At 53.0% G+C, this 27,076-nt stretch overlaps 13 protein-coding genes across 13 annotated transcripts; 7 read left to right on the top strand and 6 right to left on the bottom strand.

Annotated features, from left to right (window-relative positions):
- Window positions 1-397: 397 nt before the first annotated feature.
- Window positions 398-3,377, top strand: BDZ99DRAFT_509546 (PAXNEB-domain-containing protein; the record flags this gene model as incomplete). The annotated part of the gene is made up of 3 exons (XM_033724415.1): window positions 398-836; window positions 923-1,615; window positions 2,401-3,377. The coding sequence occupies 3 exons, from the start codon at window positions 398-400 to the stop codon at window positions 3,375-3,377; spliced, it is 2,109 nt and encodes a 702-aa protein (XP_033575181.1).
- BDZ99DRAFT_445467 (PLP-dependent transferase) lies at window positions 3,239-6,461 on the bottom strand. Its single transcript, XM_033717931.1, has 6 exons — window positions 6,277-6,461; window positions 6,108-6,225; window positions 5,947-6,040; window positions 4,498-5,894; window positions 3,833-4,440; window positions 3,239-3,776 (listed from the first exon to the last, which is right to left on the bottom strand). Exons 1-6 carry the CDS (start codon window positions 6,347-6,349, stop codon window positions 3,550-3,552), a joined length of 2,517 nt encoding a protein of 838 aa, XP_033575182.1. The 5' UTR covers window positions 6,350-6,461; the 3' UTR covers window positions 3,239-3,549.
- A 375-nt stretch (window positions 6,462-6,836) lies between these two features.
- BDZ99DRAFT_49483 (PLP-dependent transferase) lies at window positions 6,837-8,493 on the top strand. Its single transcript, XM_033723334.1, has 3 exons — window positions 6,837-7,756; window positions 7,813-7,955; window positions 8,019-8,493. Exons 1-3 carry the CDS (start codon window positions 6,982-6,984, stop codon window positions 8,403-8,405), a joined length of 1,305 nt encoding a protein of 434 aa, XP_033575183.1. The 5' UTR covers window positions 6,837-6,981; the 3' UTR covers window positions 8,406-8,493.
- BDZ99DRAFT_464115 (putative biotin synthase) lies at window positions 8,399-10,005 on the bottom strand. Its single transcript, XM_033720235.1, has 3 exons — window positions 9,700-10,005; window positions 8,830-9,595; window positions 8,399-8,775 (listed from the first exon to the last, which is right to left on the bottom strand). The coding sequence occupies exons 1-3, from the start codon at window positions 9,955-9,957 to the stop codon at window positions 8,582-8,584; spliced, it is 1,218 nt and encodes a 405-aa protein (XP_033575184.1). The 5' UTR covers window positions 9,958-10,005; the 3' UTR covers window positions 8,399-8,581.
- A 162-nt stretch (window positions 10,006-10,167) lies between these two features.
- Window positions 10,168-12,737, top strand: BDZ99DRAFT_534172 (uncharacterized protein; the record flags this gene model as incomplete). Its single annotated transcript, XM_033726533.1, has 2 exons — window positions 10,168-10,262; window positions 10,316-12,737. The coding sequence occupies exons 1-2, from the start codon at window positions 10,180-10,182 to the stop codon at window positions 12,735-12,737; spliced, it is 2,505 nt and encodes an 834-aa protein (XP_033575185.1). The 5' UTR covers window positions 10,168-10,179.
- Window positions 12,738-12,778: 41 nt separating this feature from the next.
- BDZ99DRAFT_509552 (Metallo-dependent phosphatase) lies at window positions 12,779-14,916 on the bottom strand. Its single transcript, XM_033724416.1, has 5 exons — window positions 14,598-14,916; window positions 14,415-14,538; window positions 14,267-14,357; window positions 14,038-14,218; window positions 12,779-13,981 (listed from the first exon to the last, which is right to left on the bottom strand). The coding sequence occupies exons 1-5, from the start codon at window positions 14,624-14,626 to the stop codon at window positions 13,120-13,122; spliced, it is 1,287 nt and encodes a 428-aa protein (XP_033575186.1). The 5' UTR covers window positions 14,627-14,916; the 3' UTR covers window positions 12,779-13,119.
- Window positions 14,917-14,980: 64 nt separating this feature from the next.
- On the top strand, window positions 14,981-16,014 carry BDZ99DRAFT_49558 (uncharacterized protein). Its single transcript, XM_033723382.1, has 2 exons — window positions 14,981-15,085; window positions 15,142-16,014. The coding sequence occupies exon 2, from the start codon at window positions 15,187-15,189 to the stop codon at window positions 15,679-15,681; it is 495 nt and encodes a 164-aa protein (XP_033575187.1). The 5' UTR covers window positions 14,981-15,085; window positions 15,142-15,186; the 3' UTR covers window positions 15,682-16,014.
- BDZ99DRAFT_49546 (uncharacterized protein) lies at window positions 15,690-16,041 on the top strand. The gene has a single exon (XM_033723374.1). The coding sequence runs from the start codon at window positions 15,772-15,774 to the stop codon at window positions 15,946-15,948; it is 177 nt and encodes a 58-aa protein (XP_033575188.1). The 5' UTR covers window positions 15,690-15,771; the 3' UTR covers window positions 15,949-16,041.
- A 794-nt stretch (window positions 16,042-16,835) lies between these two features.
- Window positions 16,836-18,691, bottom strand: BDZ99DRAFT_488994 (histone acetyltransferase ESA1; the record flags this gene model as incomplete). The annotated part of the gene is made up of 4 exons (XM_033722951.1): window positions 16,836-16,994; window positions 17,055-18,314; window positions 18,524-18,551; window positions 18,609-18,691. The coding sequence occupies 4 exons, from the start codon at window positions 18,689-18,691 to the stop codon at window positions 16,836-16,838; spliced, it is 1,530 nt and encodes a 509-aa protein (XP_033575189.1).
- Window positions 18,692-18,958: 267 nt separating this feature from the next.
- Window positions 18,959-19,933, top strand: BDZ99DRAFT_390125 (uncharacterized protein; the record flags this gene model as incomplete). Its single annotated transcript, XM_033715671.1, has 1 exon — window positions 18,959-19,933. The coding sequence occupies one exon, from the start codon at window positions 18,959-18,961 to the stop codon at window positions 19,931-19,933; it is 975 nt and encodes a 324-aa protein (XP_033575190.1).
- Window positions 19,934-20,720: 787 nt separating this feature from the next.
- Window positions 20,721-22,513, bottom strand: BDZ99DRAFT_464121 (aryl-alcohol dehydrogenase-like protein). Its single transcript, XM_033720236.1, has 4 exons — window positions 21,987-22,513; window positions 21,809-21,895; window positions 21,379-21,746; window positions 20,721-21,309 (listed from the first exon to the last, which is right to left on the bottom strand). The coding sequence occupies exons 1-4, from the start codon at window positions 22,115-22,117 to the stop codon at window positions 20,738-20,740; spliced, it is 1,158 nt and encodes a 385-aa protein (XP_033575191.1). The 5' UTR covers window positions 22,118-22,513; the 3' UTR covers window positions 20,721-20,737.
- Window positions 22,514-25,411: 2,898 nt separating this feature from the next.
- On the top strand, window positions 25,412-25,873 carry BDZ99DRAFT_49703 (uncharacterized protein). The gene has a single exon (XM_033723480.1). It carries the CDS (start codon window positions 25,540-25,542, stop codon window positions 25,813-25,815), a length of 276 nt encoding a protein of 91 aa, XP_033575192.1. The 5' UTR covers window positions 25,412-25,539; the 3' UTR covers window positions 25,816-25,873.
- On the bottom strand, window positions 25,874-26,365 carry BDZ99DRAFT_49704 (uncharacterized protein). Its single transcript, XM_033723482.1, has one exon. The coding sequence runs from the start codon at window positions 26,223-26,225 to the stop codon at window positions 25,932-25,934; it is 294 nt and encodes a 97-aa protein (XP_033575193.1). The 5' UTR covers window positions 26,226-26,365; the 3' UTR covers window positions 25,874-25,931.
- Between the last annotated feature and the right edge of the window lie 711 nt (window positions 26,366-27,076).

Below are 27,076 nucleotides of genomic sequence, written 5' to 3' on the forward strand. Positions count from 1 at the left end.
GCTACGGATAGAAGAGGGCCCCGCCTCCCAAGGGTGCTTAGATGTGTCATGTTCGTTGCCGCAATGGGGCTCGCGAGCCATTGTGATTACCGAGCTAGGAGTGTGACGATCGTAGTGGAGGCTGGTGGTCAGAAGGATGGATGCGGCGGCGGCACAAGCTGGGTTGAAGCTACAGTTCTGGACACGAATCTTTTCAATGCAGACTACTGTTTCAGCTAGCTTACGTAGGAAGCAGGAAGCTCCCAGAGACGAATGAAGATGTTGGTGGATGAGACACGCCCAAGGAGAGCTCGAAAGTAGCGAGGAGCTTTGACCACATCATAGGGCTGAGAGTTATTTGGTGTTAAGGATGCCCCACGTTCACCCATCCTCTTCTTCACACAACGCGAAACACAGTATGGCCTTCCGTAAACGCAACGTTGGCCTCTCACGTCCCGAATTAACATCGCAATCCTCGGCCGCTCCAGACCCAATCCCAGGTCTCCGTCCGTCGCCCATCGACGGCCGCCCCACGACTTCGACTGGCACGCCGAGCCTTGACGGCATCTTGGCTGGCCATGCCGGCCTCGCACTCGGGAGCTCGCTTTTGCTAGAGGAATCTGGAACGACGGACTATGCAGGCATGTTGCTGCGGCTCTACGCCGCTGAGGGCGTGGTGCAGGGGCACAAGGTGCATGTGGTGGGCGTTGGAGAGCACTGGGGCAGGGAGCTGCCTGGGGTCGTCATTGGGAGGGAAAGCACGGATAAAGAAAAGAGGCCAGGGGAGGACAGGATGAAGATTGCATGGAGGTATGAGCGGTTGGGGGAGTTTGGGGCAGGCCGAGAAGGGAGTCGAGGTGTGTGGGATGCTTGTCTTGTATATATGCAAATTCGAAATGGATTCATACAAGTTTTCGTATGCTAACGCTGAAGTGAGAACCAGCAAATCGTACACCTCCAGCTTCAGAGGCAGCTGCGAATACTCTGTCGTCAATGGAGCCGCCGACCTTCTGTCACACCTTTGACCTGGCTAAGAGGCTCACGTTTCCCGTGGGTTCCTCGATAAACTTCATCCCAATACCAGCAACGACCCCCTCTCCGTTTGTATCAATCCTCCAGAGTATCAGCGATCAACTCTCCTCTGGCCCAGGAACCACAATCCACCGACTGGTCGTTCCGAGTCTCCTCTCTCCAGCTCTCTATCCTCAAACAGCTTCTCAACCATCCCATGTCCTCCAATTCCTACACGGGCTTCGGGGCCTACTTCGCACGTATTCCACGCGCCTCACAGCTGTCCTCACCCTTCCGCTAGAGCTCTACCCCAGGATGTCAGGTTTGGTGCGCTGGATGGAGCTGCTTAGCGATGGTGTGCTGGAGCTAACACCCTTTCCACACCTCGCAGACACCCTGTCTGCTTCTGGGGCCGCAACTGCACAGGAAGAGCGGCCACAAGGCATGCTGAAGATCCACCGGCTGCCAGTATTCCACGAAAAAGGAGGTGGAGGAGGCGGAGGCGGAGGACTGGGAGATGATCTTGCGTTCACGGCGAGTAGGCGGAAGTTCGTGATCGCCAAGTTCAGCTTGCCACCTGTTGAAGGAGACCAGGAGGGACAAGCTGGAGCGCTTGGCGCAGAGGGTGGGAAGGCGACAAAAGTTGACATCGAGTTCTAGTGTAATGATATCTGGCTTTCGCCATTTGCTGGCTGGCTCAGTTGTCCATGTAGTGATGTTTATGAAAGCGTGAGACATTCATAGCTCTTCATCTTCTCCAAGCATGTCTTCCATTTCGATTTGTTCCCATCCCGCTTGACCTGCGCCGGATCCCAATCCTCTGGCATAGCTGCGACCAAAAGATGCGAGACGCGGGTTAACGCTGACACCGGAGAAACGAGCGCGGAAGTTGTCGCCAAGGCAGGAGGACAGGCCGAGAAACACTATGAAAAGTAGCAATGGAATGAAGAAGAGGAACGTGAGAAGGACGATAACATTCATCTTTAGTGAAGGATGGAAGCTGACATGAATAAAAATGGTAGAAGTGAGGTCAAGGCTGCTGCTATTTGATTGGGTCTTGGCACATTTAATCCGGGCGACTTTTCGAAATTTCCCCACGACAAGCTCTTCACTCCTCCGTGTGACTCTCATGCCCGATGCTGTTCAACAATGCATCTCGAAACCACTAACAACAGGATACTCTTGGTCGACTTCATTCCGCCGTAAATAACGAGAGGTGAGTCAAGCACTACGACACCCAAGCAACGAGCACTATATGATTATTCCAAAAATATCTGTCAATCCACTGAGAATTCATTTTCCTTGACGACATCCATTTTAAAAACTGTATATGAACCCTCTGTCTCACAGCCTTTATTCCTGCACATACTCTCTACTAGGACATGCAGCTGATCCTATGAAGTCTAGGAGTCAACCAACCCCAAACATCCAACACTATGGCCGACATCTCGGTGCCAGAGCCGTTCCCCATCTCCCAGATCGCGAACCGCTTCCTCATCTTCGATGTCGACGCTGTCACCTACGCTCGGCGCGAGTACAACATCACCGGCGTTTTCGTAGGAACCATCGCGCACATGTCGCAGCAAAATGTCTTCCTTGGGATTCCCCTCGAACTGATGCCTGAAGAGGCTCGACTGCTAGTGGAGCAAGGACACGCATACATTGTCCACGATGTGGACGTACATAAAAACGGTTTCTTGGAAATGAGCAGGGAAGACAGGCTAGCTTTCCTGCAAGCTATGGACAAGCAAGGCATGGACGCTGCGCTGAACAACCAAAAAAAGGCAGAGGAGCGGTCAGAGAAGGCCCTCCAAAGGAAAGGACTCGCGCGTAAAGTGCAAGAAAATGCCGCCAGACGTGCTTCAGAGGCCCTCGAGTCGAGTAAATCAGCCACGCCCACAGAGCCAGATGCGGACACCGCTCTGTTCGACTCTCCGCCTCGACCAGCCTCGCCCGCATTATCACTGGCTTCTAATGCATTAGACCCCTTCTTTGTCACGCCCACAACCTCGTATCCGCCTTTGCCAACCCCGCCGATGAGTCCCACCACTCCGTTGCCGCACGTACCGCGCACCTATCCGCTTTTTGCATATCTCCATTCTAAAGGCTATTTCATGACCCCAGGTCTACGATTTGGTTGCAACTACACCGTCTACCCGGGTGACCCGCTCCGGTTCCACAGCCACTTCCTTGCGACGGGGCTAGACTGGGATGAGGAGTTCGACCTGCTGGATATTGTTGGTGGTGGGAGATTGGGCACTGGGGTTAAGAAGGCATACTTGATTGGCGGGGCTGATTCGTCTACTAAAGCCTTGAATGATAGGGGCTCTGGGCGCCGCGCAGAAGATGGTATTCGTACCTTTTCTATCGAATGGGCAGGGCTTTAAGCAGGCATTGGGTATTGTGGACAAGTTCTGAAGTCATCTGTGCAATGGTGGGATGCAATCATGCAATGCAAATCTATCTTTCAAGTCCACTCATCTAGATTTGAGGTGGTTGCCTGTGATGATTCTTACCCACTTTTTATGTACAGTCATGTCTATCCATTACATTCTGGCCCTATTGGTCATCGCCTATATCGACATCTGTTTTGTGAGATCCTGTGGTGGGATCAATGTGCTGTGCCACTGCGCTCTCTACCTCATTTAAGGTGTGACTTGTAGAAGTCAAGCTTCCCATGAGGTAAAAAACATTGCCAAGAACCCTGGAATGTATGCCCAATCGATTAGATGGTCCCCGTTCGAGCAACGCGTCGCGCAGCTTGATTGCGGCGTTGGAGTTGTATCCTAAGCTACCTGTCAGCAACGTGGAATGACGGTTGTAGGAAAATCAGTTAACGTACCCGAGCCAGACTCATCGACGAGGGTGATCGCGAGCACAGAGCCGATCGCAACAACACCTTCGACGCATTCCTTATTCGATAGGTCGGCGACGAATTTCTTGCTCCACATGCTCCATACATGGGTTGCGTGTTGCCACGGCCGTCCACTTTCGGCCCCAGCAGTTGGGGCCCAATCAAGGGCAGCCCGAAACCAGTTCTCACTTCTATGGAGATCTGTGAACTTCGTCATGGAGACGTTAGCAACATGGCAGCCTACAGCATGTGCGGTGTAACTATGGCCATGGAGGAGCGCGTCGGATTTCTCGTCGCTCAGAAACGCGTCAAATATGCTTTGGCTTGCCAGCGTGACGCAGAGGGGGAGCAAGCCGCCCGTGAGCAGCTTGGCGTGGACGGAGATGTCGGCTTGAGTGTTGAGGAAGGAGCTGGAACTGAAGCGGCCGAGTCGGTACATGCCAGTGAAGACTTCATCGAAGACAACTGGGAGACCAGTCCAATCGAGAGGACTCTTAGTAGCGCTGTCCGTCTCAGAGGGGGGGTCTTCGGACATGGAAGCGAGGATGGGAGAGGTGCGGATAACTCTGGCGAGTGTTTGCTGGAATAGCGGATCCCTAAGCGTGATCTTTGGTAAGTCTTGTGGTGGTGCAGCAAAGAAGGAGTGAACTTACACCATAATCATACCACCAGCTCCGAGAAGTACGGGTTCCATAACTAACGCGCCGAATTTCAGTCCCTCGTCTTGGATTAGACGTTTCAAAACCTCGGTTATATACCGTTCATAGACGCTGGCGTCCCTGTTATTAAGATCGAAGACCTCCTGTAGACTCTCATAGTGCTGTAGAGAGCCAAAGTCGTCTTCCATACCAGCAGGAGCTTCGACAGTCCATTTTCCTTTCTTCATTTTGACTTGTGGATAATCGAACCAGTAGCCACGGCCACGATACCACTCAACCTTTTTGTTGTATGTTGACGGCTCTGAGCAATCCATTGCACCGATAGTATCGCCATGGTAGCTGCCTTTGAGGCCTATGATGCCAATGTCCGTGGAGGAGCCGTCCCATCCATAACGCACTGACGCTGCCTTTAATGCCATTTTGATACCGACTTCGATCCCCGTGCTTCCATCATCGGTAAAGAAGACCTTCCGAAGCCTACTTTTCTTATCGCTATCCATGAGGTGTATCAGCCTTGTGGCAAGCGTCAGCGCTGGTTCGTGTACAGCTCCTGCAAACATTACGTGACCATATCTTCCAGCAGCGTAGGCTGCAGCGAGCGCGAGGTCCCGGTTGCCATGCCCGAGCCCTTGGGTCCACCATGATGCCGAGCCATCAAACGCCGACTGAAGACTGGAGTTATTAGGCTCTGGAGGGACAACCTTCGCTACTGCTTGCGAGCTGTCGCTCTTGTCCTCGGGCTTAGGTGATGGCCTATAGACCTGGAAGAAATCGCCATGGGCAGAATCAAGAGGAAGCAATTCAGCAGCATTCCGATCTTTGTGTTGGGTGAAAGGATGCCAAATTGACTCTGCTGCTCTTGCAGGCATTTCGTCCAGATCATGCAAGTAACGGGAGTGATTTGACCAGATGTTTTTAACGAGATCAGGCATGTGAGATTTAGATATTGCCTTGTAATAGGCATTCAACTTGACATCCAGTTGGACACTCTCTGAGCCTTGTGGAACCCGCAACTCGACCACACTCCGATCAAAGTCTGAAATCAGAGGAATGTCATAGACAGGGATACGCCACTGCTTATGGAAGCTAGTTCGTAAATAATCGTGGTTACCAAGGTCTCCGGTTGGTAGTACGACTGCAACAAGATCGTATCCCCGCAGAGTGAGGGACTCCGCAGCTGACAGTGTTGTTGCGATCCCTCCGAGTCGATGATCTCCAACAAGAACAACAGGCAGTCGAAGGGGTCGAAAAATGTCGGCCTGTGGAGTCCCACTTGGGCCTGGCGATAGCACACCACCAGCTGTCTCGACTATGATCGCACCCTTCTCTGGTGCCACCTTGTGCATAAACTTCGAAACCGAATCGCACACGAGATCGTCCGACGGAGCCCCCTTGTTATGTTAGATTTCGTTGATAGCGTTGATCAAAGACGAGACTGCATACAAAGCCATTCTTACGAGCCGCAATGTGAGGGCTGACGGGATCATCAAATTGGAAAAGTGTTTTAGTCCGGATCCCAGCGTATCGACGTACATATCTGGAGATTGTTACTATTGTATCTTCCGTTGTCGCTGCGGCCTGGCCCGCCACTCCATGTTCCTTACCTGTCATCGCGGTCGGATTCGGGGCCAGTCGACACAGGCTTTAGATAAACTACATCTTTTGCCGGCCAGTAAGCTGTTTTCATGGCTTTTGCCAGCAACGTCGAAACCACAGTTTTGCCTATCAAAAATCAGAAATCTAGAGTGTTTAATGGGAGAGGTTCGATAGTACCGACTCCGGTGTTCGCGCCATAGATCTGGATTGCAGGAACTGTACGCCGAAGGAACGCGCCTCTTGCAGACATGACAAAGATGTTGCCCAAATGGTGTGGTGAGAGGAGCCTTGGACAGCAGATGTATCCACCTAGCTCCCGGAGTTGTTCGTTCTATAGAAAATGAGTGTTTGGTGGTCAAAAGGCACGAATGAAGTCGAATGAAGGTTTCGCTCGTAATACGCTAGCCCCTGATTTACCCCACACACTCGGACTTGGCCTGGGGAAGATATTGCTCCCGAAGTCGCGGTTTTGGAGCTCGACAGCCGTACTTTGGCGAGCTGCGCCTGGATATTGCATACTTGTAATAGAGATCAGAGCAGGTCCAAAAAGGTAGCATTGCAACTTCATTTGGTGCAAAGGTTTCTGACGTAACTTGTAGTGGATAGAATAACCGGGGCCGTGAGGAGCAGGTCACAATCCCGTGTTTCTACGGACCATACACCATACACCACTACACCACCTCTTGAGCAATTCACTCTCAGCGGTCTTGCCTTAATGATAAGCTGAATTGAGCGCCTGTGTGTCGACGTGTTCCATCTTCTCCTCCTATTGTGAAAGGTTCTGTCATCTTCTGTGCTTGTCATCTTTCAAGCACCTCAACGAATTCTCGGGAGTGCAAACACCTTGTCGATTTCCGCCATCTCCTATAATATTTCACGGAAATGGACGACGATACACCCACAACTCAATTGCCAATCGAGCAAACAATCCGCCAGACCCTAGACCGCCGCCGCGCCCAATCCACTCTCCGCAATCTCCTCGTTTCCCCGGCCGGCTCTGTTGACTTCTCCTCCAACGACTTCCTCTCCCTCTCCACCTCGCCCGCTCTCCGCACTGCCTACCTGAAAGAGCTCTCCAACACCACGTGTAAGCTTGGCAGTGGTGGGTCACGGCTCCTTGACGGTAACTCAGCATATGCCGAGGATCTGGAGAAAAATATAGCCGCGTTCCATCGGGCGCCATCGGGCTTGCTATTCAACTCTGGCTTCGACGCCAACGCCGGCTTCTTTTCGTGTATGCCGCAGCCCGGCGATGTCATTGTTCATGATGAGTTCATCCATGCATCTGTGCATGAGGGTATGCGATTGAGTCGGGCGGCGAAGTGTGTCCCGTTTCTGCACAACTCGGTCGACGATCTTAAGCGGGTGCTTGAGGAGTGTACGGAAAATGATGGGCTGGTGGGAGATGGCCGGCGCAATGTGTTTGTTGCTGTTGAGGCCATCTACAGCATGGATGGTGATTTACTGCCTCTCAAAGCCATTGTGGAAGTGGTTGAGGAACTGCTACCACGAAAGAATGGGTATATCGTTGTTGACGAAGCTCATTCGACGGGTGTGATAGGCCCATATGGGCGGGGACTTGTTTGCGAGCTCGGCCTCGAGGACAAGGTCTTTGCAAGACTGCACACTTTCGGGAAAGCTCTTTCTAGTAATGGAGGTAGGGCTTCCGCTTGCAACCCAATCTTTGAACTTCATCTAACAAGTGACCCCCAGCAATCGTACTTTGCTCGCCGGTAGTCCGTCACTACCTGCTCAATTACGCTCGGCCTCTCATCTACACAACTTTCATGTCCTACCCTTCCCTTGCTGGCATCAGAGCCTCATACAGCTTGCTCCAGCAGGGCGGCACAGAGCCAGTAAGTCTAGCCGATGAGTATCTGTCTTCGTAAGACGGCGCCTAATGTTACATGTGATTCAAGCTGGCCCTACACCTGAAGTGGCTCATCCAAGCAACATTCGACATGCTCCAAGACCTGGCAGCCAAATACAACTTCAGCGACGACCCAGCTGCGCTGATCAGAGTTCCGGCAGAATGTCCGCAGAGTCCAATCTTCGCAGTAATCTCGCCGCACCCAAGAAGCCTGGCCAAGTACTGTCAAGATGGAGGGTTTGTTGTGCGGGCTGTGGTACCTCCAACTGTACCTCATGGTCATTCAAGAATTCGAGTGTGCCTCCATTCAGGTAACACCTTTGACGAGGTTCGGAAGCTAATTGATAGGATCGATGAATGGGTCAGAGTACAAACAGAAGGGGGCGATTTTACTGGCGATATACTACCTGTAGCCTTGGAAAAGGCTCGGCTGTGATGGGCTTAGCCGCATGAAAGTGTCAATATTCTGCATACATAGAGCATTTTCCTAGTTCTCTAGATATAAAAAGCTGGCAAATATGTAGTTTATGTAAATAATGCGCAGATGCTCAACTCCGCGAGGAGGAGCTTCATGTACGCTATGAAATATCACTTTTAGACGTTTCCATGATCTCATGGCGCGCTGGCCAATGCCTGCTCCTTCTGCTCTGTAACAAGAGGAATTGACTCCTTCAACTCCTCCTGGCCTTGAAGTGTTTCGTGGCTCTCCATCGGCCGCAGACCCCAGCGGTCAAACATGGCCTTGTCTTCTTCCCATCCGTTACAGGCGGTAGTCAGCATCTTTTCTCCCGTGAACACCGCATTGGCTGTAAAGAAGTTAGCACGTTTCAACACAAGCTTTGTTTTATGGAACAACGTACCACCAGAAAAGAAGCACATCATCTGCTTCTCCTCGGTCATAGTGTTTCTGCCGGCAGCCAACCGAATGATGGTCGCAGGCAGAACTAGCCTCGCAGTTGCAATCGTCCTCACAATCGCATCAAAGGAAATAGCCTTGCTCTCTCCTAACGGCGTCCCTTTAATCGGCACCAAAGCATTGACGGGGAACGACTCCGGATGCTTGGGCAGCGTCGCAACCGTATGGATCAAGCCCACATGGTCCTTCGGCTTCTCGCCCAACCCCAAAATGCCGCCCGTGCACACATTGATCCCAGCCTCACGCACATTCTCGATCGTTGCCAGCCGCTCGTCATACGAGCGCGTGGTGATGACGCTCGGGTAATGTTCGCGGCTCGTATCAACATTGTGGTTATACGCCGTCAAGCCCGCTTCCTTCAGCTCCTTCGCCTGCGCCGCGTCAATCATCCCCAGAGTCACGCACGCCTCCATCCCCAGCGCCCGCACGCCCTTGACCATCTCGGTAATGTTCCGGAGGTTGGTCTTGCGGCCGCGCATATCGCGCCACGCGGCGCCCATGCAGAAGCGGGAACTGCCATTCTCTTTCGCAGTGCGGGCGGCGGCTAGGACGGTCTCGACGTTGACCATTTTGGTGGCTTTGAGGCCCGTGTTGTGGCGCGAGGATTGCGCGCAGTAGGAGCAGTCTTCGCTGCAGCCGCCTGTTTTGATGTTGATCAGGGTGCAGAGCTGGATTGCTGCGGGCGAGTGGAAGCGGCGGTGGAGAGTGGCCTTTTGAGTACGAATTAGTACCAGATCATGGAACAAAAGGGGCAATGTGTGGCTCATAGTGCTTGCCGGGGTACTCTCGGCATCTTGAAGAAATGTAGTCTGACCGCTGCATATGATAGTTCCATTAATGGAGTGTTGTAGATCTCTGAGATCTCCTCCTTAGTCCAATTGGTCCGAGGAATTGTTGCTTGAAGTGCATCTTGGAACACGGAGGTACGTTGAGGTGTTGGCGCTTGCGGTGGCCCGGTAGAGCTACCGGGAACAACATCCTGAACAGTGCTGAAGGGCCTTGAGATGAATTGAGGGCTGAGGAACCTCCGGGGCTGGAGACTCTTGCTTTTGGCTGAAATTCGTCGAGACATAGTTTTGGTCAGTGTATTGATTGAAGGAGGAAAAGAGGTGAATTGGTGGGGCCGGAGTGTTGAGGGCAGTCTCGGGAAGCTAACGATGCCGGTGCAGATCAGCGCGTGTCAGCGTGTCGCGGCTTCTTCCGACAAGCGTCACCAATCCCACGCCTCTGCTTTGTCAATTCACTCTGTGTGGGAACAATAGCCCTTTTTGGCCATGACTTTGCGCCGCCGCTGATGTGCCGGTTTGAGCTGCTGAGTGTTTTGATTGTTTTCTTCCAAGAGCGTTTCCAGCGCCGAAATCCGCCTATACATGACGAGTAAGTCGACCACCGCGTACTGCCCCGCATATATATTCTGAACTTCCTCTGAGATATAAAAAGAGAGGAAGGGGTAAATACCGAACTACAACTGCCGCAATGCTCCACGAAATCCTCCTATCCCTCTCGGGCCATCCCTCCCCGCTCTTCGATTCCCCAAACACCACCAAAGGGCTAGACACCGAGTCCTTCCCCCTCCTCTCTCCACCTGAAGCGGAGCTTCTGTCATCCATTGGAGCTCTGTCCAAACTTCATCGTCAGACTCGTGAACATGCTTCACGAATATCCTCAATACATCCCTCCACGATATGTCGCGCCGTGGCTACCGCAATAGCATCCTCACAACTCGCGAAATTCCAGCAGAAGATATTGGACGTGGAGCGTAGGATCCTGAAGAGAGATGCGAGTACAGTTGGAGCGTATAACATTGTGCCGTTAGCAGGCATTGTGGGCGAGTTCGACGAATGGACGAGGTTGATGGAGTGGCTATGGACGCTCGAAAACTTTATGCTGCGCCCTGGCCTTGCGGAGAAGAATATTAAAGGGGTTATCAGAGAGGATATCATGTCTTCTGGGGCCGGAATTATCGACAAACTCCGGCAGGAAGCTCAGACAGGCTATCCAGATATCGAAGAGGCCGCTGTAGAGTTAGGCAAAGTTGCGGAGACTGCATGGCTGCGACAATTGTCGACTTGGGTGCTTTATGGCCGATTACCGACGTTCGGAACCTCAGATTTCTTCATCCAATGGTCAGATGACGATGAGGAAAGTCACTTCGTTGTACGCAACGAGAGCCTTCCGAAATTCGTATCTCGACAAACAGCAGCGTCCATGCTATTCGTTGGAAAGTCGCTCAATCAAATTCGCTCTCTCGAAAGCGCTTCAAAGGCTCCTGCTACACGCTCATCTAGAGCATCAGAGCTCGAGCTTCTCCCGTTACATCTTCAGCATCTCTCGCCAGTCACGACTCCCATTTCATCCTCCCTGCTCTCAGAGGCAATTACAGCCATTCGGCTTTCCCTATCCCGCAACATGCTGCAGCATTTGCTCCCTTTACCTAAGATCATCGAGCTCCTGTCCCTGCTTCAAGAGTTCTTCCTCCTTGGAAGGGGCGAGTTTGCTGTGGCTTTGATTACGGAGGCTGATGAGAAGATTCGATCACGTCACACCGTGCCTGGGCAAACTTCACAGCGCAAACAGGGCTTGCAAGGTGTTTTACTAAAAGAAGGGGAGATCACTGCTGTCTTAGCTCGAGCGTGGTCGGTTCTATCAAGCTTGAGCGGTGAGGAGGACCATGCCGACGACTCGTTAGACCTCGCAATGGATCTGGTGCACTTGAGCATACACAAGCCTACCGCCAATCGCCCAGGCACACCTGGTCGAGCACGAGAATCATCCTCGTCAGCTCCCAAGATATCCAGTGTCGTCTTCAACGACTTCTTGCTTTCTATACCTACCACTCTGACTTTGGACATTCGCTCCCCACTGGATCTCTTCATAGTAAACTCGGATCTGGACATATACTCCTCTATCAACGCCTACCTGCTATCAGTACGCCGCGGCCACCTTCGTGTCGCCGACCTATGGAGGCAAAGCTCCATCCGAAGAGAGCATCCAGCTCCCCCGGCTCCCCAATTCAGCTCAACACTCTCCGGCAAGGCCATCTTACGCAAGCGTCGCCAAAGAGCCGATGCCCGCGGCCGCGAAATGCGAAAGGTCTGGGCCACCTGCGGTGCCGCTATCTTCTTCCTCTCCGAAGCCGGCGCCTACTTCGAGGTCGAGGTCGTGCAGGAGAGCTGGAAGCACTTCCGCGACTGGATACTGCAGCCCGAAAGCTCACCACAGCGCCCACCCTCCTCCTTAACCGACCGCCCTCGCTCCTCCACGGATAGATCCGCCGTCTTCACCCCTCCATACTCACCCGCGGCGAGTCTCAACCGGAATATAAACATCCCCATAACCGAGCGACCTAGCTCCAAAGACGGCACCTCTACCCCCCACGACCCCGAAACCCTTGCGTCCGCCCACCGCGCCTTCCTCGCCTCGCTCGCGTACTCCCTTCTCCTAACCGACTTCCTCTTCACAACCGCCCTGCGCGAGTTCCTCATCCACGTCGACGAGCTGGTCGCGTACATCACGCGGTTGCAGCTCGTGCAGCAGAACCTCGACCTCGAAGACGACGGCATCGTGGACGCGATGGCGGACTACGCGAAGGAAGAGCGGGAGGTCGCGCTGCAGCTGGACCGCGCGCGGAAGCGGGTGGATAGTGACTTAAAGGGGCTAGTGGGGCGACTGAGGGAGGTGGATGCGGAGAGGATGGGTGGGGGGTCTGGGACGGGCGTGGTGGGCGGCGAGGGGGCGGGTGGCGGGGCGGCGTATGAGCCGTGGAGGGTTGGTGGGGTGGACCGGTTGCTTATGAAGCTGGATTGGGGAGAGGAAGGGAGCGAGGACGAGGAGGAGTGGGAGGGGGCGTGAGCGGTGGGTGATAGATTGTCACGCTGGGCTGTGGAAAGATACCCATTGTTCTATATAGAATTAACTACGGTTGAGTCAATGCTCTTCTCTGTTTGTGCAGGATACTATACGCTGTCGCACGTAAATCTTCTAATTGTAAAAACTATCCCTTCTACTGACATCTCATACAGTGCTAGACCGTAAGTCTGTACCCCGGATATAGTAGTGCTTGAGTTTTACTCTTGCTCACTCAACATCACCATCAGATGTAGCTCAGCTAGCTGGTAGCCGACCAGTCAAGAGGCGACCTGATGTCCAAATGCTTTTGCATTACGGGTATTCGTGAACTCCCCAAATCCAACCCAACGCCCCACCTATACCACCCCACCATTCCCCCCTGAACTCACAAAAAGTAGTCAGCAACCGGCTTCTTCGCCGGCATCCCCCTCGAGTCCTGCGGCGCCGCATCAAACACCCTATACCGCCTGCCAGGGCCCTCCCGCCCCTGCACCTTCTCCCCAAGCACCTGTGCCCTATTCACATCCCCATTCGCCCTGCTCACGAACCCGCCGTTCCCCCCATCCTCGCCCAGCTCCAGTATCGCCGCCACATTCCCGCACCGGTAGCAGTAGTTCGGCGCGCTCCACACCGTCACGATCGTGCTGTCGAACATCTCCTTGAAGCCCTCCATGACGAGCTGGTGGGCGCGGGCGATGAGGGAGAGGTCGTTCTTGTAGTTGAAGCACTTGACGATGTCGGCGCCGAAGAGGAAGCCTGCGCCGCGGGGGGAGAGGCCCCAGCCGTCGATCTCGTCGGGGTCTGACCATAGCAGGTCGCACATGGCGCCTTCGTGGGGGACTTCTTGTTTGCGGTCGAGCAGGCGGATTTTGTCGATGGTGTCGATCAGGGGGGAGAGGCCGCCGTGCACGCAGAGCACGGCGCCGGTGGAGGAGCCCATGGAGCCGTAGGAGGAACTTGAGGCGCCTGTACCCGGAGCGCCGGTGCGTGCGGGGGTAGGGAGGGGAGAGCTGGAGGGGTTTTGGCTAGGTTCGGCGGCGGACGATGATTGCTCGCTGTTGCGCGCGAAGCGGAACATGACTTCGCCGCTGGCGTTGAGGGTTTCGATTTCGATTTCTTGGTCTAGACCGGGCATGCTGGCTTGGGAGTTTAGGTCGGCGAAGGGAGCGTCGGAGGGTTCGAGGGTGGTGGCGGCGCCGGAGACGAGGGCGCCCAGGGCGAGGTAGTCGAAGACTTCGCAGCAGTATCTGAACATCCTTTAGCTTGAAACTCAAAAATTTGAGGAAGTTCTATAGCATAGTACCTCCAAACATTCGCGCTCCCGTATTTCCGCAAGCATTCATCGTAGAAGCCGTACACTGTCGTAATCTGTCTTGATTCATGGTTTCCGCGAATGAGAGTTATCCGGTCTGGATACCGCACTTTGAGGCAAAGAAGGAGAAGGAAACTTTCGAGAGAATAGAAGCCCCGATCCACAAAGTCACCTGTGCGCTGTCAGTTTGATTTCTCTATGAAGAGCGGAACGACGTTACCCATGAAAAGGTAGTTCGTGTCAGGAACATCCCCGCCGACTCGGAACAGCTCCATGAGATCGTGGAACTGCCCATGGATATCACCGCATATCTGTATTTCACCTGCACATTAGCCCTGCCTTGTGAGAAGGTGTCTCGGAGGTCTCACCGTCACGGGCGCATCCACTCCCACAACGTTCCCTTCCTCGATCAGCAGCTCCCTCGCCTTGTAACAGAGCTCCCGGACTTGGCTCTCTGGTATTGGTCGGCATGCACGAAGTTGGAGAATTGCCCTAGACCATCGTGTTAGCCTTCTGCCCGCGGTTCAGTTGCAGGTGGCGGATGTCCGTACTGGTCAAGATCGCTCCCGCCGATGCTCATCTTGGCGGGCGCAAGACTCTTGCCCTGGCAGGGCTATCGTCAAATATTATGGCTCGATTAGGTACACAGGCACGTTGCGTTCCAATTGTTGTTCGGGTTTCTGCAAGCTTCGCGGAGTAGTGGCGGGGAAAGGCGACGTGCTGGAGAAATGGCGATTGGTGGCGGCGTTACGTAGAGTGAGGGCTATGTAGGGCGGTGCTGGCAGTTCACGATGACGCTGCTGCTGAGCGGTAACGGGGAGTCCGGGGGCGGTACAAGACACTGTGTATATTGTCAAAGGAGCAGCGAGGTCTCGGTGGATTGAAGTCGCATGCGGCCGATCTGATATGACAGGGGTCTTCGAGATCGACAGTTGCTTGGCGAAGACCAAAGATCTCTCACCACCTCAAATGCAACACCACCTCATTCCTCTTGCACACCTCAAGCTGCTATCTGCCCCTAGCCAACCCAATTGACACCGTAAGTACCCGTCCCCCCCCCTTCGCTCTCTTCTTTCACTTACCCACCATCTTCAGACCATCAATGCCGCCCCCATAACCCCCGCTACTCCACCACCCACCATGCCACCGGCACTTCACCCACGCTCGCGCATGACAATGTCGCTCTTCTCCACCACCCTCGCCATTTCCTTCCTCGTCGTCGCCACGCCCCACGTCCTTCCATGCCCCGTCCCCGCGGCCCGTGCCGACGCCGCAGACCCGGATCGGCCCCGGCGGCGGCGAAGATGTCAACGCGACGAACACGGGAACGTCATCCCAGGGACAGAGATACAGGCTACGAGTTCAGGGGGAACGGATGCATTGGGGCTAGGGGAGAAGTGGAAGGAAGGGGAGAGGGATGTAGAGGCCGAGGTGCAGGACGAGGGGACTTCGAGGAGAGTGCCGAGGGGAAGGGAGTGCCCCGTGCCCAAGCCTGGAGGGCTCGTGGGGCAGATACTGGGGATACCAAAAGATGAGAGGGGGGAGATGCCTAGGGTTGTGAGGATAGAGCCAGTGAGGAGGAGGAGGATCGGGAGAGAGCAGCAGCTGGAGAAGGCGGAGGATGTTGCTGAGTGAGGGCGAATATCTCCACTATTGTACTGGTCGGCGTATAGAATTGCATTTTCAAGAGGCGTGAGAGCTCCTTGTTGCATAGGAGACGGTAGCATGGCATGGTGTGGAGCGTTTGAGCGGTGTATGAGCATCTGCTGTAAAATATGCGTGGGTAAATGCCGCAATATACATATGCTAACATGGCAAAAGTCTGCCTACACCTTTCTGTGGTGCTTTAATGTGCTAACAGAGTGCTGTATCATGATTTCCTGGCCATTTGCAAGTTGCTAAGAAATTAATTGGCCACTGGTTTAGAAATTGCGATGTCATTAAAGGTGCTGAGCGTAGTCGCGTGAGGTGAAATGCCTCGAAAACATTAGCAGCCGTGACGTCGTCCTCACTCAATCTATATACTTTAAGTAAAATCCGAGCCCCTCATCTACTAATTGCCCAGCAGCTCAGTTGGTCGGCCACATCGTGTGTAAGCCCGCGGCCGGATCGTAGGCATTATACCTCCCGAGGTAGCGTTTCACTACCGTCGACAACCTCACCTGGGTCTTGAGTTCGATTCTCGATTCGGCCCTTGTGTTAAAAAGTCGAGTTGACTTCGGGCGGCCTGGTTAGTAGAGAGGCTTGGAAGCCTGGTAAAGAGACGTATGCAGTTGGTGCGTGAGGCTGAGAGTGGCCGGTAAAGATGACGGAATGAAGAATACCGCGGGCGGGCAGACATAGAGAAACCCCTCCGGGGTGGCTACACCCTCGAAAGAGGGTGGTGTTTTGCTCCTTAGCTGTTCTTTTTATTTCTTATTTTCCAGGTTTCACGCATGTTAAAATAATAGATTCAGAGACCCATTACAGTTGCCGAATTATAGCGCTTGGAGCGACGAGCGAACAACATTACCAAAATAATGACCTTGCAATGTCCTAAGAAGTACCCAAACAATACGGGGGATTACCTTCGTAGGGAGAATTTGTCTACTCTTAACATGCACGCATGAAAGAAGCCTCTAAACCCACGCAATCCCATTTTCGCATCTCATCTAAACGGCTCGAATTAGCTTAATGCTTCTGATATAGTACACCTTGCCCATCCCATCCACTCATAACCAAATGATCCAACAGCGCCACGCTAAATCTGATCAAAGCACCGCTGACAAAAGAGAGATTTGGATATCCATTTACCAATTCCACGTCCTCGACGCCGCTGAAAAGACGGGCGGTTTCCACTGCAACTTCTCAGGGTCAATACTGCGCTTGCCCTTCAGCTTCTCCTTTGCCTTCTGCCGATCGCGCTGCTCGATGACTGCATCGGTGAGGACGATTACGTGCTGGTTTTTCTGCCTCTGCATTAGCAACCATACTTCCCGGCAGCAAGGTGAAAAGGAGTCTGGACTTACATGATACCGCAACATATTCAAATTCTGCAACGTGTGCAACACATCATTCGTCGTCATCGCCGCGGTTGCCCCCAAATCCTCTACATTCGCCTCCGCCCTTCCATCAATCAGCAGATCTACTATCGTCTCCTGCCAGTACGCTCGATAGCCCAGCAACCCGAGATCGGAAAGCGGCTTCTCTGGGCTGCCTAGCTTGCCCTCGCGCTTCGATAGCTCGTATGAGAAGGCAATAAGGAGCTTGCCGAAGCCTTTGCGCTGATATTGGGGTAGCGTCAGGATACAAGCGACGTTGTAGCCCTCAGCACTCTCCTTTTCCTTCGAGAAATAGCCGACCAGGTGACAGCCATGCTCGTCGCGCGTGCACATGCAATAGAAGAGAAAAGGGTCGACGTCGTAGTACAGCGTCTTGTGGTCTAGGAAGAGCTTAGAAAGGAGGCAGAGATTACGGCACCAGGTTCGCTGGCGGCGGCCATCAATCTCAAAACACGAGACATAGTCGTCGCGGTAGATCTCGTTACCCGGTGGATGCAGTAGCGTGCACTTCGACCTGTGCCGTACGAACTGTACCTCGTCGCCGAAGTAGCACAGGCAGAACTCGCAGATGTAGACCATGTCGGCATCCGTGAAGTCGACGGGATAGGGCGAGAAGTACCACGGCTCGACCTCGAATTTGCCCATCTGGATCTTGTCGAGATTACGTACACGAGATATTTCTGTCTGGTTCTGCGTCATGGAGCCGCCGGTACGCAGTTTCTCGATTTCGTCCTCGCGCGAGTAGATCTCGGAGGGGACGGCTTTGGCGGCTGCGGCGGCGTCGGCCACGTCGACGAGGTCCATTTCCTCGTCCTCTGGCTTAGGCGTGCTGCCATCTGCAACTTCGGTTGAGATGATGGCAATGTGGTCCCTGTTCTCTTTGCCGCTGGCTTTAGTGGGCCGATGCGCTTTGCCGGGTAGGTTGACAGAGGTGGCTTCAGGGGTTGAGGAGACTTCGCGGTCTAGCTTTGAGCGCGCACGCTTGAGGTTCTTGGGAGCTTTGGAGTTGTCTGCCTTGGGAGGTTGGGTCTTGGGGGCGGCGCTGTTGGCCTTCTTCTTGTCGGGCTTCTCTGGGGCAGGCCACTCGACCTCCCGCGTGAGATCTATGCGCTCGGCGGGAACCCATTCGTCGAGACGCTTGTTGAATTCTTCATAGTGGACGTAGAAGGTTGGTTTGCCACGTCGGGTTCGTAGCAATAGGATTTCTGCCTTGCGTTTCTCGCCATCCTAGGAGGAGTCAGGAGCTGTGGATAGACGACTCGTGAAGATGAAGTGAAGACTTGATAGATAGAAATCAGACGTGCACGCGCATTGCTAAGAAAGACAAATAGAAAACAAGGATCATGACAATATAAAGGATCAGAGCATATTTGATGGGGGAAGATGATCGTCGCGACGACGTTCATGCGGCGCGTCTCAAAAACAAAACTGCATACCTTCTCAACAAACGCCTTCACCCCGATCCTACAACACCCCTCAGTCAGTTTTGCTGTCGTGAATCGGTGTCGCATCGATGCATACCTTAAGGTGGCCAAAGTCGCAAAGCCTTTCTCGACCGGGTCCGGGGTGCTCGTGGGCTCGTGTGATGACTCCCGGGGCGCCATGATGAGGCCAGCACGCTGTCAAAATTTGGAGATGAACAAGTCGCGTTGTGGGATGGAGTCGTCGTCGTCGTCGTTCTTGGTTTGCGACCGTGAGAGGCGGCCTTGTCTCTCATGCTTCACGTGATCTTAGCGCACGGACCTCTGCGCTAAGCCAATTACGAGCCTCTGCATCGAAAGAAATAAATTCACTGAAGAGCATCACTGCCCGCCCGTTTGATGATTGCTACGCTTTCTACACCGCCATGCCGCCAGCATGAAAGCCGTCCAATGGACCTCTCAAACCTCTCCAGCAACTGGAAGAGGCTTCAGCAGACTCTCCCGAAAGCCTCGCCCGCGTCACAGTCGAAACCCGCCAATCCGCTGAAGCGCAAGAGCTCATCCGAGCAGCAGAACGGCGTCCAGAAGCAAATACCAGTACAGAAGCACAAGGCCCATGCTACCAACAGCAGCAGCAGTCTCCCACCCCCTAAGAAACGGAGAATGGACGACCGCTACCACTCCGATTTCCCCGGTGCCTCTACAATAATACCTCGAAAAGACCAACCCAACCCCGCCGCCCTCCTCACGCCCTCCCCCCTCCACCCCGACATCCCTAACGAGGGTCTCTCCGCCACAGCTACGCCGGGGAAATATGTCGCCCTCGACTGCGAAATGGTCGGCATAGGCCCCACCCCGGACCAGGACTCGCAGCTCGCGCGCGTATCCCTCGTCAACTACCACGGCCACCAGCTCTACGACTCGTACGTGCTGCCCGTCGTCCCAATCACCGACTACCGCACACACGTGTCCGGTATAACACCCCTAGCGCTGGAAAACGCGCGGCCGTTCAATGTCGTGCAGAAAGAGGTAGCAGCGTTGTTGGAGGACCGGATACTGGTGGGCCATGCGCTGAAGAACGATCTCAGTGCGCTAATAATGCCACACCCGAAGCGGGATATCAGGGATACGTCAAGATACCCGAAGTTCAAGGAGTTGGCGATGGGGAAGACGCCCGCGCTGAGGAAGCTGGTGGATCAGTTGCTGGGGCTGAAGATTCAGGCGGGGGAGCACTCGAGTGTGGAGGATGCGAGGGCAACGATGGTCTTGTTTCGGTTGGAGAAGGAGGGGTTTGAGGCCGAGGCCGTGAGGAGGTTCGGCAGGCAATTGGTGGCTGTCAAGGTGGATGGAGAGGGCGCAGAGGAGGGACCGTCGAAGAAAAAGAAGAAAAAGAAGAAGAAGAAGAAGAAGAAGAAGAAGACCTGAGGGGGATGTGTGGCTGCTTGATATTGGAAATATGGACGGCACAAAAATGTGGGCCTCTCGATCGACTATACTTTCACGACTGTTACGACTACGGCATCGAGATCTTTGCCAGATACAAGGTTTAATGTGATCACCTGCCGCTCTATCCCTCTGATAATATCAGTGGCGACGAGATCGAAATTTGGAAGCAAAAAGAGGTGTAGAGATTGGCAGCTGTCACCATCAATTAACATAGCAAGTCAGGTTACGGATATCGATTCGAGACATTGCCAGCATTACCGCTGTTGGATTAAGGGAATCGGGATATCAATGGAAGGGCGGGATGAAGGTTGATCTAGCTTATAGATCATATAACAACTAGTACGACACCCCGATGTGTACACAAGCACTCTCCATTCCAGTTCAAGGCACTGAGCTGCTCATGCCCCAGCCTGAGATGTGGCTATGCTACGGCGAGCGCATCCTCAGTGGGGAGTGAGCAGCTTGTTAGAATCCCGATTTGGGGCCTGTACTCGAAAGTAGGCTGTTATTACATGACTCAAATTATGGATGTCTTTTCTTAGTAATACCAAGGACACTCTCCACATCCAGCCCATTTTGTCTCTTAGTTGTGTAACATTTCCCCTAGGTCGAGTGAACTAGGTTCTGTATTTCACAATTCTTCTACTCCTTCATTGTGCGCATGTGATCTTCATAGTTGAAGCGTGCAATTACACGTTCTTTAATCTACACATCTCAGCCTTGTTTAGTAGCCATCCCCTCCTGAGACCCAATATCTGGCACTTACTATTCCACATCCTCTCTCTACAATTTCCTGGGTTTAATATGCGATTCATGCGGCACAGCATCGTAATGCCCCGCAAAGTTCGACAATCCCACATCCGCCGACGTCATGCGAGTATTATACTTCTTCCCCGTCATCTCAAACAGCATCGTCATCGGGAAACCCACATCAAACGGCCACGCACTATCAATATCATCAATTTCCTCCTCCGTCAACTCGAGCCCCAACGCCTCGATATTCCCCTTCAGGTGCTCGACCTTGCGGCCGCCGACGATGGGGAACACGTAGGGGTACTTGTGCATGACGTACGCCAGCGCGACCGACGTAATAATTGTGCCCTTCTTCTCGGCGATGGCTTCCAGCTTCTTGGAGATGGCGATGTGCTTCTCGGAGACATTTCTGACCTTGCGGCCCTCGGCGGCCTCGCGCTGCGCATCCGTCTTGAACTGCCCGCCGCCCAGCGCGCCCCAGGGGGCAAGGGCCATGCCCTCGGCGCGCGCCATGGGGATGATGTCGCGCTCGAAGTCGCGGTCCGCGGCGGACCAGCGGCCTTGGTACACGGAGAAGGTGCGGAAGCCGTGGTCTCGGGCGTCTACGAGGACGGGTTGTCAGTATCATCTCGTGTATCCATTCTTAGCTCAGAGGAGGCAGCGCCACTTACATTGATTTGCCTTGCTCACAATCCACGCCGGCGTGTCGCTAACGCCCAGATACAGCACCTTGCCCGCCAGCACGAGCGCGTTGAGGCTCTGCATCAGCTCCTCGATGCCCGTGGTGAAGTCCCACCAATGCAGGTAGATGATGTCGAGGTATGTGGTCTGCAGCTTCTTGAGGCTGGCTTCGAGGGACACGTGCAGCGACTTTGTGTTGTTGCCGACGTAGTTGACCATGGTGGCCGGCTTGGGGTTGCGGTTGGAGACGAAGCAGGTGGTGAACTTTGTTGCGATGACCATTTGGTCGCGGTTCTTGCGCGCGGCCATCCATTCGCCGATCCAAGTCTCGGATTCTTCGCCTTGGTAGTTATTGGCGCTGGGGGGGGTGTTTAGTGAGGTTTACTCATGTGGTGGTGGGAGTTGGGGAGAGCAACGTACGTGTCGATAAAGTTGCCGCCGTTGTTGTAGAAGTAGTCGAGCATTTCGAAGGTCTGCTCCTTGTTGCACTCGCCCATTATGTCCTTCCTGACTGGATATGAGCTGTTGCACATCTCGAAGAGGGTAGTAGATGCTCTATAGAGGGTTGGGAATGCTGAGGTTAGCTTGGATCACTTACCAGGTATCTCCAAAGTTCATGGCTCCAAGACATAGCGGCGAGACACGCACACCCGCAGAGGTGGACAGCACGCGGTGGAAGTCCAGCAAGCTGCGCGGCGGCAGGGGTTCTCCGAATGGGTTTCTAGACATGTTGAAGTATCCTTGTTCTCTACAAACTTCCCAATTGTATAGCCGACGAGATAAGAGCGAGTATAGCAGAATTTAAAGAGTCAATTGCAGATGGCGTTACGAGTGGCGTGATGTTGAAGAAAGAAGAAAGGAAGCTATGATGTAGACACCGGTTACCTCGGACGCTCCCTGTCCCTTATATACCCCTCCTTTCCAGATTTTGTCCATTAACGCCGGTGTATGGCTTACATAGCTCTTGGCTGCTCTCCATGAGCTCACCTTCCAGCATGTTCCGTTCCGTGGTGGTCCTGCACAAAAACGAGCCGTCGTGGTGGCATTTACGCTCCTAAATCCGGGGTATCGCCGTGCCCCGCGGAGGGACATTTTGGAGCTTGCTGTGCTGTAATGGCGATAAGGGCCTAGTGGGCCAGAATGCGGACACGAAGGTGAAGGGCGTGACGGCATTTTGTGGTATCTTGAAGATTGGACCGGATCGGACCGAGTGGAGTAGGATGCTTTAAGTTTCATAATTTTCGAGGTCAACGGGATGTCAGACTTATAGTTATATATAGATGTCGTAAAGCCGTTGCCCGTACTCGAAGTATGCCGCTTCTTCAAAGATACCTCCGCATGCTTCACTATAACAGAGCATAGAAATCCTCCATAATCAAACATGAAGATAAAACTACTTTAGTCGGCTACGTGCCGTCCCCACGAGTCCGCCTTGTCCCTGTCATCACCTTAATGCATAGTGCACACGCTAACCGTTCAAACAACACCTGGGCATAGTCGAAGGTGACATCCGTGCCCCCGTGAGGCCCATGTTCATCCCACCAGCCAGTAACGTGTCCGCTGACTCTCTATAACTTCTAAGCCTATTCGCTAGCTCTCCAGAATATTTCGTCCGGAGATGATTTCTAAAACGTAGGTAGGGAGACGGTGGCAACAGGGCGTCGTAATAGTAGAGCAGATCCCTGTGGCCGGAGATACTGGCGGTGGGACTCGTCCGGTGCAAGCGGAGTGTGATCCAACCACAGTCGATGTTTGGGCTTTCGTGACCAGGAAAATGATGAGCGGTGGAAGACTTGGTGCGGATCTTAGTAATATGGATAGAGGTAGCTATGTACAAAGGTAAGTGCACTGCAGCTGTGACGATAGAGCTATACTTACATTTCTGGCTAATATTAATCGCTACCTTGATGTGATGTGTGCTGTGCAGTATATGATGGTTGTCCGGGTGGTCGTTGCGGTTGTCTTCGCGCTACAGCATGCTATGTACACTCTTTTATCGCTGTATTCGCTGTCTTGGTTGCTTCAATGGACTTGGAAAATCCAAGAAGAAATCTAAATCGTCGAAGCAAGTTAGACCACCCTTCGAAACTTCTTGTGCATTACTAACTGACTGAGTCACCCGGCAAGCAGGTATTACTCTACAACCAATCGCGATCCGTTACCGAGTTTTAGGGACTTTTCAGTAGCAAAACGTCCATGCAGAGTGAATTAACCAAACCGGCAATTCTTAGAAACTCTTGACGTAGTGATAGTAGAGAGCACTGGGTGAAAACCTGACGGATTTTTCCCAGTTGGTTGTTTTGGGGTATAAAATCTGTCCGATCTTTGAATTCACATGCTGAAAATGAGATCAGATATCTTCAAGTGAGCTGGAAGATCTCTAGATATCTCCCGCCTCCTAGAGCCAGATTTTGGTTCAGACAGGGAGAGCTGACGGGACGGAATTCCCAGTAGGGTCTCGTTGAACAGAACTAGCTACTCACCCATGGAACGGGACCAACAGCGTCCTCAGAGGACCACAACCACTACTCTAGATTCCATCAGCCTTGGAAGTACAAAGACCCCGCCTCAGCGCACTTCCCTCCCTAAAAATCTCAAAAATGCCATTCCCTACATTACTTCGCTGCCGCGAATGGGCCGCATGGTTTTATTACATCGAGTTCCTAGCGCAACCTCCTCCCTTGGAACCAACACACGGAACCCCCGCGGGACTCTGCGACCGGCGGTACACCGAGCTGAAGCGTAGGTCTGCATGATTGCTCGCCGCAGCGGCAGCCGTCATCAGCTATCTCCTCGTCGTATGGCTACACCAAGGCTTTGAACGATCCAAGGACGAACGAGAAATGTGGATGCTTCAATGCGTCATGATATCCATATACAGCCACGAATCTCTTGTCAGTGCGGGCGAGCTTTCCGATAACGCATACTACGAGGGTATGGTCTAGATATTCTGGCTTGCTCAAGTCACCTTGGTCATCATCCAGCAACTATCACCATCGGACTACGTTCCAGGTATCACCACACTGGAGCTCTATGGCCATCTCTTCATCGGGATCGCGCTTGTAGCTCTTGTTGCCGTGTCCCAGCTGTGGCAGGGGGATTTCTACGGTCGTGCGGTATTCCACCCGAGGCAATTACTTTGTAACGTTTTCTTCTTCTTCGCGATATATGGCTTTCGCCACGCTCTCGCTTCCGGTTGGAAGGCTATGTTGGGTTTCCTCTCTCTGACTATTGTGGTGGTAGCGCTGCCCTTCGTCTACAAGGCCTGGATGGAGAGGAACGTCAAGCAGCCGGACCAGGGCTTTCCCGATATCAAGGCTCATCACAACACATCAGCTGACGGAGGTTGTCAAGACGCTTACTCTCCATCACCCTGATACGAATCATCAATATGAGGAAATAGAAGGGCAGATGAGTTGCGAGAATCGCATAGCTAGGGAGAGACGGGCAGATTCACGAGTTTGCAGTTGATGGCGGAGCTCGTTTCCTACTTCATATATCCAACAGCTTTTTAAGCATTACAACCACCATTTCATCTCCAAAACCTTCAAATGGGATAAATGACTCCAATGCAAAGATCTGAATACCAGTCGAGTGACATACTCGTCAGATCGTTCAAAAACTATGACTTGTGTACACCCTACACTCTACCTTAATCACCTCCTCATCAAACGTAGAGCAGCTGTACATACACCCCGAAGCTCCCTTACACACTCGCCATTGGCGTTGCTCATACCCAGCACAGGCGCCTTGAATATTTACTCGTCATCCCATGCACTCCATTGTGATCGACTCCCAATGACCAAGTCCGCCGGCACACCTGGACTATCTCCAGTACTCAACATTCACCGCTATGGATCTCACATCTCCGAAGCTTGTGGTAAACTGAAGTGAAGGCATGGTAGTGACCTTGCTTTCCAATCGCTAATTGGCAGACATCCACAGTCGTCTGTCTTTGGGGAGGCTGATGTTCGAGATTGTGGTAACGAAGACATTGCTGACCTTGATCAGATGAGCCTGTCCCCTAAGGCACTTGGCTTGGATGGATCATGCGTGTTTCTCGCCGTCATGACCTTGTCGCCTCGGTTCACAAGCTCAAGGATATTAGCTAAGGCGGAGGGGGAAAGGCGGCCTCGGAAAGATCCTAGAGCATGGAAACAATCAGGTTAGAGGGGGGCGGATGTTGGAGATTTCTAGAGCTTGTTCGCCTATCAGCCATGAGAAATCAAGTCATATTTACCCCAGCTCCGCCTCCTCAATTGCTTCCTCCGGGTTACTGCCATCGGCCCGGAGAGCTATTGACTGGCATAGTCGGCTCTGTGTTGTGCACGCTTGCAGCAAAGTCGAATACGTTCACGCAGTGTTATAGACGTTGGCAACAATTTGAAATTTGCGGATGCTCTAAAGCAAGGGCGCTGCAGAGGTAAAGAGCCTAGACGTTTCATCGGTATCAGAAAGAAGACGGAGCTCCGACAGAAGCGCACTCACCAGCTCGTTGGTGATCAAGCATGAGAATAGCTTCGTGAGGCGAAGAGTGCTTTTATTACTCCGAATGGAGGACTTGTGAGCTGCGGAGTGAAGCCCTGCGTCGCCTCGATCGCGAACGTAGTTTCCGAGTAGCCGAGCTGATGTCTGATGAAGCAGTGACTTGAAAACCCTCTAGATGGCTATTTCCTTCTTCGAGACTCCTTTCCCACCCTGGTATCGAAATCTGTGGGTTGCTGTTGAGCTGTAGCCTGTCGCGCGTAGGCGATGCCCATACATCCAGAAACCGCTGTAGACTCATCAGCATCAGAATGAAAGAGGGCTTCCTCCAGGTATTTATCTTCACGTGCATCTACACGTCATGCTATGCGTGAGGCCGCACATGAGCTCGTACATGAGGCTATACGTACGGCTACGTGAGTCGGCATAGCTATATAGCCTCTCCATTTTACGGCGCAGCGTTTCTAATTTGTGCAGCTGTATATACAGCCGTACGTGAGCTTGTACATAAGGCTATACGTGAGGCTATACGCGAGGCTACACAAATCAGCATGGCCATAGAGCCTCTTCGTTTTACAGCGCATCTATTCTGATTCCTTTAGCCGTATATACAGCCGTACGTGAGCTTGTACATGAGCTTGTACATGAGCTTATATGTGATCTTGTACGTAAGGCTATACGTGAGGTTATACAAATCGGCAAGGCTATGTAGGCTGCTCAAGGCTACACGAATCAGAAAGGATGCACGTGTAGATGCATGTGAAGGTGAATGCCCGGAGGAAGCTTTCGGACCCTCCGAGCCAATCAGAAGATCGGATGAGAGGGGGGGGGGGGTGCGTTTACCTGTCCCCAAAACTCCGGCTGGGGAAATCTGTCAGATTTGTACACTTTCCTCAACTCTTTCACTCCGCCAAGGCCTTCCTTTCCGTTTGGGGTATTTCATGCTGCCTGGACGCCTTGCCATACAGAAGTTCCCAAAACCCGGTAGCATATCGTTGGTACAGCTGCAGCTTATAGAGAGCTTTGAGAGGTAGATCCTATCGCTGGCAGATTTTCTGCTTACATTCGGACATGTTGACTTCTAATAGAAGATTGGTGGACCCTTGAATGGTGATGCCTAATGGGTCAGCGAAGTGGAGTGTCTTTCGCTATAGTAACCTTCACTACAACTTGTAAGCTGCTTCGGTTACACTCTTTTACGAT

The sequence above is a fragment of the Mytilinidion resinicola genome (genome assembly GCF_010093595.1).
Source record: "Mytilinidion resinicola strain CBS 304.34 unplaced genomic scaffold BDZ99scaffold_12, whole genome shotgun sequence".
Classification (NCBI taxonomy): Eukaryota; Fungi; Ascomycota; class Dothideomycetes; order Mytilinidiales; family Mytilinidiaceae; genus Mytilinidion; species Mytilinidion resinicola.

Excerpts from the sequence above, each read along its gene's own strand:
- BDZ99DRAFT_445467 (XM_033717931.1), bottom strand. The coding sequence starts at position 6,349 with ATGTCTGCAAGAGGCGCGTTCCTTCGGCGTACAGTTCCTGCAATCCAG. Across the intron at positions 6,226-6,276 it reads TGGCGCGAACACCGGAGTCG|GCAAAACTGTGGTTTCGACG; the intron begins GTACTATCGAAC and ends GATTTTTGATAG. Across the intron at positions 4,441-4,497 it reads GCTGGTGGTATGATTATGGT|GGATCCGCTATTCCAGCAAA; the intron begins GTAAGTTCACTC and ends GATCACGCTTAG.
- BDZ99DRAFT_49483 (XM_033723334.1), top strand. The coding sequence starts at position 6,982 with ATGGACGACGATACACCCACAACTCAATTGCCAATCGAGCAAACAATC. Across the intron at positions 7,757-7,812 it reads AGCTCTTTCTAGTAATGGAG|CAATCGTACTTTGCTCGCCG; the intron begins GTAGGGCTTCCG and ends AGTGACCCCCAG. Across the intron at positions 7,956-8,018 it reads AGCAGGGCGGCACAGAGCCA|CTGGCCCTACACCTGAAGTG; the intron begins GTAAGTCTAGCC and ends ATGTGATTCAAG.
- BDZ99DRAFT_464115 (XM_033720235.1), bottom strand. The coding sequence starts at position 9,957 with ATGTCTCGACGAATTTCAGCCAAAAGCAAGAGTCTCCAGCCCCGGAGG. Across the intron at positions 9,596-9,699 it reads TGGAACTATCATATGCAGCG|GCCACTCTCCACCGCCGCTT; the intron begins GTCAGACTACAT and ends CGTACTCAAAAG. Across the intron at positions 8,776-8,829 it reads GATGTGCTTCTTTTCTGGTG|CCAATGCGGTGTTCACGGGA; the intron begins GTACGTTGTTCC and ends ACTTCTTTACAG.
- BDZ99DRAFT_509552 (XM_033724416.1), bottom strand. The coding sequence starts at position 14,626 with ATGAGCATCGGCGGGAGCGATCTTGACCA. Across the intron at positions 14,358-14,414 it reads GAGTGGATGCGCCCGTGACG|ATATGCGGTGATATCCATGG; the intron begins GTGAGACCTCCG and ends GGTGAAATACAG. Across the intron at positions 13,982-14,037 it reads GGGAGCGCGAATGTTTGGAG|ATACTGCTGCGAAGTCTTCG; the intron begins GTACTATGCTAT and ends AAGGATGTTCAG.
- BDZ99DRAFT_49558 (XM_033723382.1), top strand. The coding sequence starts at position 15,187 with ATGCCACCGGCACTTCACCCACGCTCGCGCATGACAATGTCGCTCTTC.
- BDZ99DRAFT_49546 (XM_033723374.1), top strand. The coding sequence starts at position 15,772 with ATGGCATGGTGTGGAGCGTTTGAGCGGTGTATGAGCATCTGCTGTAAA.
- BDZ99DRAFT_464121 (XM_033720236.1), bottom strand. The coding sequence starts at position 22,117 with ATGTCTAGAAACCCATTCGGAGAACCCCTGCCGCCGCGCAGCTTGCTG. Across the intron at positions 21,896-21,986 it reads ATGAACTTTGGAGATACCTG|GAAGGACATAATGGGCGAGT; the intron begins GTAAGTGATCCA and ends ATATCCAGTCAG. Across the intron at positions 21,310-21,378 it reads TGTGAGCAAGGCAAATCAAT|ACGCCCGAGACCACGGCTTC; the intron begins GTAAGTGGCGCT and ends CCGTCCTCGTAG.
- BDZ99DRAFT_49703 (XM_033723480.1), top strand. The coding sequence starts at position 25,540 with ATGGAAACAATCAGGTTAGAGGGGGGCGGATGTTGGAGATTTCTAGAG.
- BDZ99DRAFT_49704 (XM_033723482.1), bottom strand. The coding sequence starts at position 26,225 with ATGCACGTGAAGATAAATACCTGGAGGAAGCCCTCTTTCATTCTGATG.